The sequence below is a fragment of the Salvelinus sp. IW2-2015 genome, linkage group LG36, assembly GCF_002910315.2.
Source record: "Salvelinus sp. IW2-2015 linkage group LG36, ASM291031v2, whole genome shotgun sequence".
In the NCBI taxonomy this organism is placed as follows: domain Eukaryota; kingdom Metazoa; phylum Chordata; class Actinopteri; order Salmoniformes; family Salmonidae; genus Salvelinus; species Salvelinus sp. IW2-2015.
The window spans coordinates 16,797,665-16,813,352 of NC_036875.1; the positions used below are offsets into that span (position 1 = coordinate 16,797,665).

The following is a 15,688-nucleotide window of genomic DNA, read 5'->3' on the forward strand; positions in this document are numbered from 1 at the left end:
CTGTAATGGTTTGCAAGCCCTGCCACATCCGACGAGCGTCAGAGCCGGTGTAGTGTGATTCAATCTTAGTCCTGTATTGACGCTCTGCCTGTTTGATGGTTTGTCGCAGGGCATAGCAGGATTTCTAATAAGCTTCCGGGTTAGAGTCCCGCTCCTTGAAAGCGGCAGCTCTAGCCTTTAGCTCGGTGCGGATGTTGCCTGTAATCCATGGCTTCTGGTTGAGGTATGTACGTACTGTCACTGTGGGAACGACGTCATCRATGCACTTATTGATGAAGCTAATGACTGATGTGGTGTCCTCCTCAATTACATCAGAGGAATCCCGGAACTTATTCAAGTCTGTGTTAGCAAAACAGTCCTGTATCTTAGCATCTGCTTCATCTGACCACTTTTTTATTGATCTAGTCACTGGTGCTTCCTGATTTATTTTTTGCTTGTAATCAGGAGGATAGAATTATGGTCAGATTTGCCAAATGAAGGGTGATGGAGAGCTTTGTATGCACCTCTGTGTGTGGAGTAAAGGTGGTCCAGAGATGTATTACCTCTGGTTGCACATTTAACATGCTGATAGAAATTTGGTAAAACTGATTTCAGTTTACCTGCATTAAAGTTCCCGGCTACTAGGAGCGCCACCTCTGGGTGAGCGTTTTCTTGTTTGCTTATGGCGGAATACAGCTCATTCAATGCTGTCTTAGTGCCCACCTCAGTCTGTGAGTGTATGTAAACATCTACGAAAAATACAGATGAAAAATCTAGGTAGGTAGTGTGGTCTACAGCTTATCATGAGATACTCTACCTCAGGCGAGCAATAGCTTGAGACTTCCTTAGATATTGTGCACTAGCCGTTATTTACAAAAATACATAGTCYGCCGCCCCTTGTCTTACCAGACGCCGCTGTTCTATCCTGCCTGTACAGCGTATAACCAGCCAGCAACATGTTGATAGTGTCGTCGTTCAGCCAATGACTCCGTGAAGCATAAGATATCACAGTTTTGAATGTCCCGTTGGTAGTTTAATCTTGCGCGTAGGTCATCTATTTTATTCTCCAAAGATTGCACGTTTTCTAGCAGAATGGAAGGAAGTGGKGGTTTATTCGATCGCCTACGAATTCTCAGAAGGCACCCCGCCTTCTGGCCCCTTTTTCTCCGCATCTTCTTCACACAAATCACGGGGATCTTGGCCTGTTCCCGAGAAAGCAGTATGTCATTCGCGTTGGGCTCGTCAGACTCGTTAAAGGAGAAAAAAGATTATGCTGGTCAGTGTTGAGTAATCGCAGTCCTGATGTCCAGAATTTATTTTCAGTCATAAGAGACGCTAGCGGCAACGTTATGTACAAAATAAGTTAAAAAATAAGTTACAAACAACACAAATAAACAAACAAAATACATAATCGGTTGGGGACACGTAAAACTTCAGCCTTCTTCTCCGGCGCCATTGTTGACCTTACATATAATTGTATGTGTGGGGTACAGAGATGAGGCAGTCATGACAAAAATCATGTTAAACACTATTATTKCACACAGATTGAGTMCATGCAACTTATTATGTGACTTGTTAAGCAAATTATTACTCCTGAACTTATGTASGCTTGCCAAAACAAAATGGTTGAATACTTATTGACTCAAGATATTTCAGCTTTTCATTTTTTATTCCACTTTGACATTATGGGGTATTGTGTGTAGGCCAGTGACGAAAACAATCAACATTTAATTGATTTTTAATTCAAGCTGTAACACAACAAAATGTTGAAAAAGTCAAGGGGTGTGAATTCTTTCTGAAGACACTGTATGTACTTACATCACATATTGATTTAAACTACGTATTGGCTTGACCTGCTTCGGTGAACCACAGTGTTGATTAGTGTAACAGACAGTGTCAGTAACCTCACCTCTCAGTGCTCCTGCGTTATTTGAACAGGTTTCTTCTCTGATGGTTTCTATGCTGCAGGGCCAGTGTGTAACCGGACTTGGGATGGGTGGCTGTGCTGGGACGACACAGAGGCAGGCTTCACTTCAGAACAGTACTGCCCTGACTACTTCCAGGACTTTGACCCCTCAGGTAACCCCGAAGCCCATGAAGTGCCCAATGACATAGGCTAGAGCTCCTGGGGATTGTGGACCCATGTCATTTCAAACCATAACTCCCATCAACAATGCTCAATTAAATGCCCAAAATGTAACTTTGAATCATTTTAGCTATTTCAGATGTGTCATGTGCTGTCCTATTTATAACTTTTTTGATAGACTGTGGCTGCTATCAATGTAATTTTCTGTATCATTTCCAATTTCCCATATTTAGTTTTTTGTAAAAAAAAAAATTATTTAAAGATATTTTAGATATTTTCCTTTTTTTAAATTATTTTCCTCTAACTCTACCACCCCTCCCCTAATTGGAGTACACTAATTACATATATGTCCCTTCTTTCTTATTTCCCCCTAACCCTACAACCCCTCCCCTAATTGGAGTAAGCTAATGGACAACAATACTGAGGCGTCCACTTCCAGCGTATACATACTACATACATTTCACGGACAGTATATTTTACATTAGTCATCTTTTGTTTGTTTTTAGTCCCAGCCTACAGCTACCCTCAACCCCTCCCATCTATCTCTGAAGACCATCCATTTTTCCATTGAGTAGCTGGAATCTTTGAACATTTTTGGGGTCTTCCTCTGACGCCTGGTACAGAGGTCCTGGATGGCAGGGAGCTTGGCCCCAGTGATGTACTGGGGCGTACTCACCACCCTCTGTAGCGCCTTGCAGTTTCCATACCAAGGGTGATGCAGCCAGTCAAGATGCTCTCAATGGTGCAGCTCTAGAACCTTTTGAGGATCTAAGGGTCCATGCCAAATCTTTTCAGCCTCCCACACAGTTGTGGCCTCTTCATAACTGTGTGGGTGTGTGTTGACCATGTTAATTCCTTAGTGATGTGGACAYCAAGGAACTTGAAGCTATCGACCCGCTCCACTACAGCCCCATCGATGTGGATGGGGGTGTGCTCGCCCCTCTATTTCCTGTAGTCCACGATCAACTCCTTTGTCTTGCTGACATTGAGGGAGAGGTTGTTGTCCTGGCACCACACTGCCAGGTCCCTAACCTCCTCCCTATAGGCTGCCTCTCCAGGACGGGAGTAGGAGACCCTTTGTCTAATTGAGTGATATCAGTGGTAGTGAAATTCAACCTAAAGTGGGTCCCCTAGGATCAACATWAAAAAATACTGGGTTTAAGGCAGATCAAATGCCTTTTCCAATGTACTTTCCTTTGTATTCAAGCCCTAGAGCGGGGATGCCCAACCCTMTTCCTGGAGATCTACTGTCCTGTAGGTTTTCAGTCCAACCCTAATTTAGCGTATCTGATTCAGCTAGTTAAGGTCTTGTTATGCAGCTAATAAGTAGAATCAGGTGTGTTAAATTAGGGTTGGACTGAAAACCCACAGGACAGTAGATCTCCAGGAAGAGGTTTGGGCAGCCCTGCCCTAGAGGCTTCAGAGGCCTTGTTGCTTTAAAAGCACTTGCAAATGATATTACTATGAGGAAAGATAACTTCAGAAAAAGCAACTTCAAGTCTCTGCATTTTGAAGACTGTATTTGATGTGTTTATAGTTTCATCTACTTACMTTTTGATGTAATGCTCTACAGAATTGGTGACAAAAATATGCAGTGACAACGGCCACTGGTTTCTGCATCCTGAGAGCAACCGAACATGGACCAACTACACACGATGCAACGAGCATACTAATGAAGGCAGAATGGTACGTTGCGGTCCAAAAAACAACAACTCTCAAATGGATGTTCCATTAATTCAAATGCAAGCGCTTGCTGCATGTGAGGAATGTCACTTTGCCCTCCTGCAGAAACTTCCAGATGGCTATTTTGATTGAATGGACATGAAGTACTTGAAAATACTCTTTACTCTTTGATTATCAGGGCTATGGGACTTTAACTTTCAATATCATTTTGTATTGATTCATCAATGCATTGCCATTATGTAGCTGGGTTAAGGGAGTTCAGAACACATACAGTAATATGCTAGGGCAATATGAGGCTTATTGTGTCTATTCTCTTTCAGACTGCCATGAATTTATTCTACTTGGCCCTCATCGGTCATGGCTTGTCACTGACATCCCTATTAATTTCCCTGGGAATATTTTTCTATTTCAAGTGAGTATAAATGAACCAAACAATATAACTAATTGAATACTCAAAGGTTTTATTCCTGGATCTGTTATTAGACACGGACAGTTGATGCCAAATTACTTTCTGTCTTTAACGCCACAATGAAAAAGTCTACACCTTTTCCCCTTTCGTGTAGGAGTTTAAGTTGTCAACGAATCACTCTCCACAAAAACCTCTTCTTCTCCTTTGTATTGAACTCGGTCATTACCATCATCTGGCTGACCGCTGTGGCGAATAACCAGGAGCTGGTACAAAGAAACCCTGTAAGTGGATGGGTGGGTGGGTGGGTGGATGGATGGATGGATATTATGTGAATAATAATTTTAGATGTGTATTATAATATGTATATTTTACAGCCACACACCAATGCAATGGCAGTATACACACTGCTAATTTGCTGTTGCCTTTAGAGATATTCAAAGAGTGAGCACAGAAGAACTGCATACGCAACATCCTTATTTTCTTTTCTTCCAGACGAGCTGTAAAGTGTCCCAGTTTATCCATCTTTATCTTTTTGGTTGCAACTATTTCTGGATGCTTTGTGAAGGGATATACCTGCACACCCTCATCGTTGTTGCTGTGTTTGCTGAGAAACAGCACTTGATGTGGTACTATCTTCTCGGCTGGGGTAGGTTTTTGGGGATACCCCCGTATCCCTGTATATGATTTTGATGTGAAGTTTGGATGTTATTTCATGGAAGGAACACTGTTTGTCACRGACAATGGATGTCTGTTGTTTTTCAGGCTTTCCTCTAATTCCAGCATCTATACATGCAATCGCTCGCAGTTACTAYTACAATGACAAGTGAGTTACGTTCAGATASTGTATTTTGTACCACAATTGTTTTCAGTGAATTTATCATTTCTTCAACTACAAGCTATTCATACAGCATAATACATCTGCTGTAATTCGTTTCTATTACAGCTACAAGTATTCCCTACCATGTATCCATTGCCTATTAGAATCCTGTTGGCACACTTCTAGAGCTTTCAATCCAATTTTATGAATATATTTCCTGTAAGCAGCTCTTGTAAAATCTAATTTAAACCATAAAAGAAGGTGGCAGACCCTGAATGCTAATTTGTCTCTTCCCCTCCTACAGTTGTTGGATAAGCTCCAACACTTCACTCCTCTACATAATCCATGGGCCCATCTGCGCTGCTCTGTTGGTAAGTCTGTAGTACATTTAGGTACATGCAAATACTAGCTATATTCCTGCTTCTCTTGAGTGCAAACTTAAGTGGAAAGGGGTTGCAGTGTTCAAGGATGTTTTCATTTGTTTCCTTACCTTGAACGTAGTCTATGGACAAAAAGAGACCACACTTTGTTTTTTTTCAACTAGCCCAGGAAACTAATATCTAGATAAGTAATTTCACAGAACTATCCTGTAGGTTGATAGATTAGTGACCCGCCCATTAGTAATTTGGCAGAACAGCGTGCCTTTGGCATTCTAGGAATGAACTGATAAAACCATTGGTCTGACTTCAAAGGAAACCGGACAATCAAGCATCCTCTTGTAGTTTGCAATTATTTTCTGTGGGTCCAATCTGGTATAGAGCTGCATGTCTTATCAGATGTGCTGATGTTTCTTTATTTTGAGGAATTCTGCCTGATTKCTTCTTGTTTAGTCAATTTGAGAATTGTAATGAATATTATGTTAATCTGCTCTCCACTAATAAACTTATCCATGGCTCAGAAACGTATGTATTACCCATAATGCACCATTTTATTACATCAAGAAGAAAACACACTATTGCTAACAGTCGTGAACAGTATTCCTTGTTTTTTATGTATGGTGATTGAGGGTTCTTTGRATAAACATATCCTCTCAATGGCTATATTCTGACAAATTTGGCCTTTTTCTCTCTCTATATCCTTCAAGGTGAACCTGTTCTTTCTGTTGAACATTGTGCGTGTCCTGATCACCAAGCTAAAGGTAACCCACCAGGCTGAGTCCAGTCTCTACATGAAGGCGGTGCGTGCCACCCTGATTCTGGTACCTCTCCTGGGGATCCAGTACGTCCTGTTGCCCTACAAACCAGAGGGACGGGTTTCCTCTGAGATCTATGACTACATCATGCACATCTTAATGCATTATCAGGTAAGACTATCTATTCTCTGCTAGTTACCCCAGCTCACATATGACTATAACATTATACATTTCTAGGCTTACAGTAATGTATCTTCCATGTTTCCAACCAAGGTTAGGATGAYCTTTGTGTATGTTGTGCATAGTAATTTGGCAGATGTTCTTGTCCAGAGTGACGTACTGTCGGTAAGTGCATACTAAGGTGTCTGGGGGAGAAAAAGAGAACCATACCCCTTCTGAAGTAAGCAGCAGTAACATTCCCATTGCCACAATAAAACTGAAGTAGTCATCTGTAGCCACCGTCTCTTATTGTGTTCTCTTATTATTGGATTAAGACCAGGTCGGCGCCCTATTAGTCTTTGACTCCCACGTCTTTATCTCATGACCTGTGGAAGAAAGTATAAGTCATTGTCTGGCAGGGGAGGAGGAGCGTTGAATGCTGCAACTCATGATGAGGTACAGTCAGTGCCTTCTGGTGCCAGGCTGAATCAGCTCAATAAATAATATATTACAACGCCTCGCTCTGCCCCTACTCTCTCTCTGTACCTCTCGCTCTCTCGCCCTCGTTTTACATGCTCCTCGAAAGGTCCGCTGCCAAAATGCATCAAAGTTGGCAAAATCACCATTCTGCCCCACGGCTCGACTGTTTTGGGTGTTTGAGAGCTTGAGACATTCTCCCAGGGCGTGAAAGCGATGGGGTTATCACCGATAAGCACTGACTGGGCTCCCTYGTTTGCTTTATTTTCTCAGGGTCTGCTGGTAGCCACCATCTTCTGCTTCTTCAATGGAGAGGTAAGATTCTGACCCACATTCATTTATCAGGTTTTCTGAAGTCCCAGATATAGAATTTTAGGTTGGAGGATTCCCTTGCAGCTTACTCACAGGACATTTCAGGAATTTTGCGACCCTCTCCTCCCCTGTACATTCTTGTCCTCAGTTCACTGTGCGATCAAGCCAAGGTTAGGCAACTTCCTCTGTGCAAACCCTCCCCGGGAGGTGACCTGACCTGGGGATGCATCTGGGGAAGTTGACCTTCCAGAGCATTTCATGGGAGCTTGTGGGCCTCTGGAGATGATTCTCTCAGATTGAAGATCATTAACCTTTGTCACGAGACCTCTACCCCGGATCCGGGAGCACCCCCACACCCCCCACACACTAATTAGCATACTAGCATAGCTTCAAAAGTAGATAGTAGCATCTAAATATTCATTAAATCACAAGTCCAAGACACCAGATGAAAGATACACATCTTGTGATAAAGCCACCATTTCAGATTTTTAAAATGTTTTACAGGGAAGACAAAATATGTAAATCTATTAGCTAAACACGTTAGCAAAATACACCACTATTCTAACTCCATCAGTTTCTTACTCCTTCAGGTGCTATCACCAATTCGGCTCAACTAAGATATTGATATCCACTAACCAAGAAAAAACCTCTTCAGATGACAGTCTGATAACATATTCATGGTATAGGATAGTTTTTGTTAGAAAAAAGTGCATATTTCAGGTAGAAATCAACAGTTTACAATTGCACCCACCATCACAAATCGACTAGAATACTAGATAGAGCAACGTGTATGACCAATTTACTCATCATAAAACATTTCATAAAAATAGACAAAGCATAGCAATGGAAAGACCCAGTTCTTGTGATTTCAGACCATATTTCAGATTTTCTAAGCGTTTTTCAGCGAAAACACAATAAATCGATAAGTTAGCATACCACATGAACAAACGTTACCAGAGCATCGATTCCAGCCAAAGAGCGCTATAACGTAATCACCGCCAAAATTATTAATTTTTTCACTAACCTTCTCAGAATTCTTCCGATGACACTCCTGTAACATCATTTTACAATATACATATACAGTTTGTTCGAAAAGGTGCATATTTAGCCATACAAAAACCGTGGTTACACAATAAAATACTAGGAAATCAAGCCTCAATATGTCTGACGTCATCTATCAGAGTGATCTAGTTTAATTGAAAGCTAATCATATACTTGACTAAAAAATACAGGGTTGACAGCAATCGAAAGACAAATTAGTTCTTAATGCAACCGCGGATTTACATTTTTAAAATTATCCTTACTTTTCAATACAGGGTTGGCCAAGTGAAGCTATACCAAACAAAATGGCGAATATGCGTTTAAAATATTTCGACAGAACACGGTTTATCATATAAATATTGCTTACTTTGAGCTGTTCTTCCATCATATTCTTGGGCAATGTATCCTTTCTATGTTATAAACGTCTTTTGGTCGATAGATGTCCTCTGTCCTTCGAAATGTCCACCCACCAACGACCGACTCCCTAAAACGTGTGCCAACTTTCAGAACGCACAACAAGAAATTCCTCAAAATCGCACTAACGGATATAAATTGATATAAAACGGCTCAAATTAACTACATTATGATGTTTTTAACAACTATAACACTGAAAACATGACCGGGAGAAATATTGCTGGTTAGAAAAACGATTTGGAACGAGGCAGGTCCGATGGCCGCACGCTTGAGGCGCACGTTGAGAAGAGGGGTCTCTGTACATTTTGTCATTTATAATGGCTGTGAACGTCCCATCGACTTCATTGAAAACGTGATGACGTACAGACACCCGAGGAAGACGTAGGCAGTGTCGGTTCCTTCATAGCATTCACTGTGGCCTTATAAACAGACCCCAGATCAGAGGTAAAAATTTCTGAAATCTGAACCCTGTCATAAAAGTGCTGTAGAATTGTTCTGTACCACTCAGAGACAAAATCGCAACTTCTATAGAAACTAGAAGGTGTTTTTCTATCCAATAATAAATAATATGCATATTGTACGATCAAGAATTTAGCACGAGGCAGTTTAATTTGGAGACACCAAATATGCTAATGCGGAACAGCACCCCCTAATGTTGCAAGAAGTTAAAGCATTGGCAGGCATCAGCAGAGACATTCACAGGACAGTCCACAAAGTGGTATGGAGCACGTTGATTTGATTATTTGATTTATTAGTATCCCCATTAGCCGACGCAATAGCGATAGCTAGTCTTACTGGGTCTGACATATAACGAAAAATACAAAATACTTAACAATTTACATACTTTTAAAAACATTAACATGTAGTGTGTGTGTGCATCTATCAGTTACACATACAGTTGAAGTCGGAAGTTTACATACACCTTGGGGGGGGGGGGGGGGGGGTCTGTTTACCTTTCCGTCTTCTCCTTCCGGCGATTGTCCGCTGGACAAGAGAGACAGGGCCATCCGGCCAGGCCACTATTACGTTGCGGACTCCTGTTCCATCCAGCCAAAGAACAGGATAGAGAAAGGGACACCACCCAGAATATTCCACCAAGCAGAGATATGCATAATGAAGAAAACCATTTACGGTTTGAGACATGTTGCAAATCTGATTGTCCCCATATACAGTTGAAGTCAAAGGTTTACATACACCTTAGCCAAATACATTTCAACTGTCACGATCGTCTAAGGGAGGAGACACAAAACGCAGAGTGGTAAGTGTTCATAATTTAATAAACTGAACACTGAAACAACAAAGAGAGTGAACGAAACGAAACAGTCCTGTCTGGTGCAGACACAAAACAGAAAACAACTACCCACAACACACAGGTGGCAAAAGGACCTAAGTATGTTCTCAATCAGAGACAATGATAGACAGCTGCCTCTGATTGAGAACCACACACGGCCAAACACAAAGACATAGAAAGCATAGAAAATGAACATAGAATGCAAAGACATAGAATGCCCACCCCAACTCACGCCCTGACCAAACCATCACTGGAGGCTTCGTGCCATGGATCATCACTAGGCTTCGGCCATGATGATACTGAGGCTTCGTGCCACTGGATCATCACTGAGGCTTCGTGCCATGGATCATCACTGGAGGCTTCGTGCCATGGATCATCACTGGAGCTTCGTGCCATGGATCATCACTGGAGGCTTCGTGCCATGGATCATCACTGGAGGCTTGCGCGGCCATGGATCAATCACTGGAGGCTTCGGGCCATGGATCATCACTGGAGCTTCTTGCCATGGATCACCACTGGAGGCTTCATGCCATGGATCACCACTGGAGGCTTCATGCCATGGATCACCACTGGAGCTTTTGCTTCATGGATCATCACTGGAGGCTTCTTGCCATGGATCATCACTGGAGGCTTCGTGCCATGGATCATCACTGGAGGCTCGGCCATGGATCATCACTGGAGGCTTCGTGCCATGGATCATCACTGGAGGCTTCTTACCATGGATCATCACGGAGGCTCTACCATGGATCATCACTGGAGGCTTCGTGCCATGATCATCACTGGAGCTTCGTGCCATGGATCATCACGGAGGCTTCGTGCCATGGATCATCACTGGAGGCTTCCTGCCATGGATCCATGGAGTCGTGCCATGGATCACCACTGGAGGCTTCATGCCATGGATCACCACTGGAGGCTTCGTGCCATGGATCACCACTGGAGGCTTCCAGGATCACTGGCTCTGCCATGGATCACCACTAAGTGGAGAGACACACCGGAGGCCTGGCTCTGGGAGAAGGCACAGGACTCACCAGGTTGGGGAACATGCAGGAGGGTTAGGCTTAGCACAGGCACAGGACTCACCAGGCTGGGGAGACATGCAGGAGGCCTCTTCCTAGGCCGAGGCACCGGATACACTGGGCCGTGGAGGCGCACTGGCGTCTCGAGCGTGAGAGCTAGCACAACTCGTCCTGGCTGGATTCCCCCTGTAGCCCGGCAAGTGCGGGGAGCTGGAACAGGCCGCATTGGGCTGTGCTGGCGAACCGGGGACACCGTGCGTAGGGCTGGTGCAGGATAACCCAGCCGAGGAGACGCACTGGAGCCAGATCGCTGAGCCGGCACCAACCCTCCTGGCTCGATGCCCACTCTAGCCCGGCCGATGCGAGGAGCTGCGATGTAGCCGCACTGGGACACCTTGCGTGTCACCGCATAACACGGTGCCTGCCCGGTCAATCCTCTCCCACGGCAAACATGAGGAGTTGGCTCAGGTCTATGACCTGACTCCGCAAATTCCCCGTGTGCCCCCCCCAAAAAAATCGGGGCTGCCTCTCGTGCACGCCTCCTCGAGCCAACTCCTCGTAGTCGCCGCTCCACCTTAGCTGCCTCCAGCTCCCTTTTTGGATTTCCTCCATGTCCAGGAGTCCATTACACCCGCGCTTGGTCCTTTGTGGTGGGTAGTTCTGTCACGATCGTCTAAGGGAGGAGACCAAAACGCAGAGTGGTGAGTGTTAATTTTAATTTAATAAAATAAAACTGAACACTGAAACAACAAAAAAACAACAAAGAGAGTGAACGAAACGAAACAGTCCTGTCTGTGCAGACACAAAACAGAAACAAACTACCCACACAACCACAGGGGGCAAAAGGCTACCTAAGTATGGTTCTCAATCAGAGACAACGATAGACAGCTGCCTCTGATTGAGAACCACACACGGCCAAACACAAAGAAATAGAAAGCATAGAAAAATGAACATAGAATGCCCACCCCAACTCACGCCCTGACCAAACCGAAATAGAGACATAAAAGGATCTCTAAGGTCAGGGCGTGACATCAACTCAGGTTTTCACAATTCCTGACATTTAATCCTAGTAAAGATTCCCTGTCTTAGGTCAGTTAGGATCACCACTTTATTTTAAGAATGTGAAATGTCAGAATAATAGTACAAAGAATGATTTATTTCAGCTTTTATTTCTTTCATCACATTCCCAGTAGGTCAGAAGTTTACATACTAATAGAGTGTATTTGGTAGCATTTGCCTAAATGTTTAACTTCCACAAGCTTCCCACAAAAAGTTGGGTGAATTTTGCCCCATTCCTCCTGATAGAGCTGGTGTAATTGAGTCAGGTTTGTAGGCCTCCTTGCTCGCACATGCTTTTTCAGTTCTGCCCACACATTTTCTATGGGATTGAGGTCAGGGCTTTGTGATGGCCACTCCAATACCTTGACTTTGTTGTCCTTAAGCCATTTTGCCACAACTTTGGAAGTATGCTTGGGGTCATTGTCCATTTGGAAGATCCATTTGCGACCAAGCTTTAACTTCCTGACTGATGTCTTGAGATGTTGCTTCAATATAGCCACCTAATTTTCCGTCCTCATGATGCCATCTATTTTGTGAAGTGCACTAGTCCCTCTTGCAGCAAAGCACCCCCACAACATGATATTGCCACCCCCGTGCTTCACGGTTGGGATGGTGTTCTTCGGGCGTGCAAGCCACCCCCTTTTTCCTCCAAATATAACGATGGTCATTATGGCCAAACAGTTCTATTTTTGTTTCATCAGACCAGAGAAAATGTTCTGGGATTGATTTGCACTTTTCGCACCAAAGTACGTTCATCTCTAGGAGACAGAATGTGTCTCCTTCCTGAGTGGTATGACGGCTGGGTGGTCCCGTGGTGTTTATGCTTGCATGCTATTGTTTGTACAGATGAACGTGGTACCTTCAGGCGTTTGGAAATTGCTCTCAAGGATGAACCAGACTTGTGGAGGTCTTGGCTGATTTCTTTTGATTTTCCAATGATGTCAAGCAAAGAGGCACTGAGTTTGAAGGTAGGACTCGAAATACATCCACAGGTACACCTCCAATTGACTCAAATTATGTCAATTAGCATATCAGAAGCTTCTAAAGCCATGACATCATTTTCTGGAATTTCCCAAGCTGTTTAAAGGCACAGTCAACTTAGTGTATGTAAACTTCTGACCCACTGGAATTGTGATGCAGTGAATTATAAGTGAAATAATCTGTCTGTAAACAATTGTTGGAAAAATTACCCTTGTCATGCAAGTAGATGTCCTAACCGACTTGCCAAAACTATAGTGCGTTAACAAGAAATTTGTGGAGTGGTTGAAAAATGAGTTTTAATGACTCCAACCTAAGTGCATGTAAACTTCCGACTTCAATTGTACATGTTAGTACATACACACAACAAGTAGGTCACATGGGGGAGAGGCTGTGAGGTGTTKCTTTATTTGTTTTTTGAAACCAGGTTTGCTGTTCACTTACGCTATATAAGATGGAAGGGAGTTCTATGCACTCATGGCTCTGCGTAATACTATACGTTTCCTTGAATTGAGAGGGTTTCTTACCAAATTTGTTATTTGTGTTTGGATTGGGGTTGCTTTATGGAACAGATGAAGTGGTCAAGGGTTAATATGGTAATTGTGAATGCCTGGGAGATGGCCAGGCAAACACTGTGTGAGGATACATGGATGGTCTTGCAATTAGGGTTCATTCATTACTAGTCATTTATTACTAAATGTATTGATTTGTTTTCTATGTGCTGAATCTTATGGTCGACATCGTGTCTTGGTAGGTGCAAGGGGTTCTGAGGAGACATTGGAACCAGTACCGTATCCAGTTTGGAAGCACCTTCGCCCACTCAGATGCCATGCGGTCTGCCTCGTACACTGCCTCGTCCATCACCGAGGTCCAGGGCTGCTACAGCATCGACAGCCACACAGAACACTTGAACGGCAAGGGGGCCTGCCTCGACATCGAGACCTCCATCTTAAAATCAGAGAACCCGTTCGCCTGAGGATAGGATGATTTTTTTTCGGAATGGTAGGGAAGGGGAGGCTGCAGTTTGTTACTAGGTTTACTGGGTTAACCGAGGGAGGGGAGAAAGAAGGGATAAACAACAAACTTTCGGCCACTTGTATACGCACTGAAACAAAAAAAATAAACACATTTTGCTACTTTTGATTAACACATTGAAATGGGCACTTAATCGTTTTATCAGCTTAGTGAGAATCACTTTTTGCCACCCTTTTTCAAGTATCCATGTATGAAGCTTCTTTGCTGCTTTTCAGAGGAAGCCAAATGTATATATTCTGATAATTTATCTTAAAGCATTCAAGTGTTAGGCAGTCCTTTTAACACAGTGGCAGACCAACTTCATAATTGAAGTAACATTCAGTTGTACAGGACAGATATTGGCATAAATGACAATAGTTGATAATGGTAAAGCATGTACCTTTTCAAAAGGATTAACTACCAACAAGGGACTGTACTGTATATCTGCGTAACTTGCCCTTAATTTGAGTTTAGATTCAGCTAGAGAAACACAGATAATAGCCTCAGAGAGCCTAGTTTTTAGTGGCTAGATTTTGTGTATAAAAATAGCTGACAAGGGCGGTTCTTGGTTTGGCATGTCACAAATAATACTTTTGGGCAAACACCCAGGCTTTATCTGAACTGATTATCTTCATTTGGATTGTCAAACCTCCTTCTTACATTTATGTACAGTCACGTTAACTTCTTGCAACTATAGGGGGTGCTGTTCCGCATTAGCATATTTTGTGTCTCCAAATTAAACTGCCTCGTGCTAAATTCTTGATCGTACAATATGCATATTATTGTTATTATTGGATAGAAAACACCTTCTAGTTTCTATAGAAGTTGGAATTTTGTCTCTGAGTGGTACAGAACAATTTCTACAGCACTTTTCATGACAGGGTTCAGATTTCAGAATTTTTACCTCTGATCTGGGGTCTGTTTTAAGGCCACAGTGAATGCTATGAAGAAACCGACACTGCCTACGTCTTCCCTGGTGTCTGTACGTCATCACGTTTTCAATGAAGTCGATGGGACGTTCACAGCCATTATAAATGACAAAAATGTACAGAGACCGTCCTTTCTCAACTTGCGCCTCAAGCGTGAAGGCCATCGACCTGCCTCGTTCAAATCGTTTTCTAACCAGCAATTTTCTCCGGTCATGTTTCAGTCGTTATAGTTGTTAACCTTTTGTCAATAGGGGGAGCTGTTAGCATTATTTTTTTTTTACATTTCCAAATTAAACTGCCTCGTACTCAATTCTTGATCGTACAATATGCATATTATTGTTATTATTGGATAGAAAACAGTCTATAGTTTCTATAGGAGTTGAAATTTTGTCTCTGAGTGGTACAGAACAATTCTACAGCACTTTTCATGACAGGGTTCAGATTTCAGAAATTTTTACCTCTGATCTGGGGTCTGTTTATAAGGCCACAGTGAATGCTATGAAGAAACCGACACTGCCTACGTCTTCCTCTGGGTGTCTGTACGTCATCACGTTTTCAATGAAATCGATGGGACGTTCACAGCCATTATAAATGACCAAAATGTACAGAGACCGCCCTTTCTCAAAGTGCGCCTCAAGCGTGGAAGGCCATCGGACCTGTTCGTTCCAAGTCGTTTTCTAACCAGCAATATTCTCCGGTCATGTTTTCAGTCGTTATAGTTGTTAAAAACATCATAATGTAGTAATTTGAGCCGTTTTATATCAATTTATAATCCGTTTAGTGCGATTTTGAGGAATTTTTTGTTCGTGCTCTGAAAGTTTGGACACGTTTTAGGGTCGGTCGTTGGTGTGGACATTTTCGAAGGACAGAGGCATCTAATGACCAAGAAGCC

The 15,688-nt window shown here is 42.9% G+C and overlaps 1 protein-coding gene across 3 annotated transcripts in view; it reads left to right on the forward strand.

Moving 5' to 3' along the window:
• Positions 1-14,166, forward strand: part of LOC111959933 (calcitonin gene-related peptide type 1 receptor) — a 43,328-nt gene extending 29,162 nt beyond the window's left edge. For 2 of the 3 annotated variants that reach the window (XM_023981788.2, XM_023981789.2), the window contains exons 4-13: positions 1,918-2,058; positions 3,639-3,751; positions 4,069-4,160; positions 4,312-4,438; positions 4,650-4,803; positions 4,920-4,980; positions 5,279-5,345; positions 6,059-6,277; positions 7,016-7,057; positions 13,608-14,166. In XM_023981788.2, the coding sequence (XP_023837556.1) occupies positions 1,918-2,058; positions 3,639-3,751; positions 4,069-4,160; positions 4,312-4,438; positions 4,650-4,803; positions 4,920-4,980; positions 5,279-5,345; positions 6,059-6,277; positions 7,016-7,057; positions 13,608-13,829 (1,238 nt within the window). In that variant the 3' untranslated portion in view covers positions 13,830-14,166. The remainder of the gene's footprint in view (positions 1-1,917; positions 2,059-3,638; positions 3,752-4,068; positions 4,161-4,311; positions 4,439-4,649; positions 4,804-4,919; positions 4,981-5,278; positions 5,346-6,058; positions 6,278-7,015; positions 7,058-13,607) is intronic. The other variant, XM_023981790.2, reaches the window with a different exon arrangement.
• Positions 14,167-15,688: the final 1,522 nt, after the last annotated feature.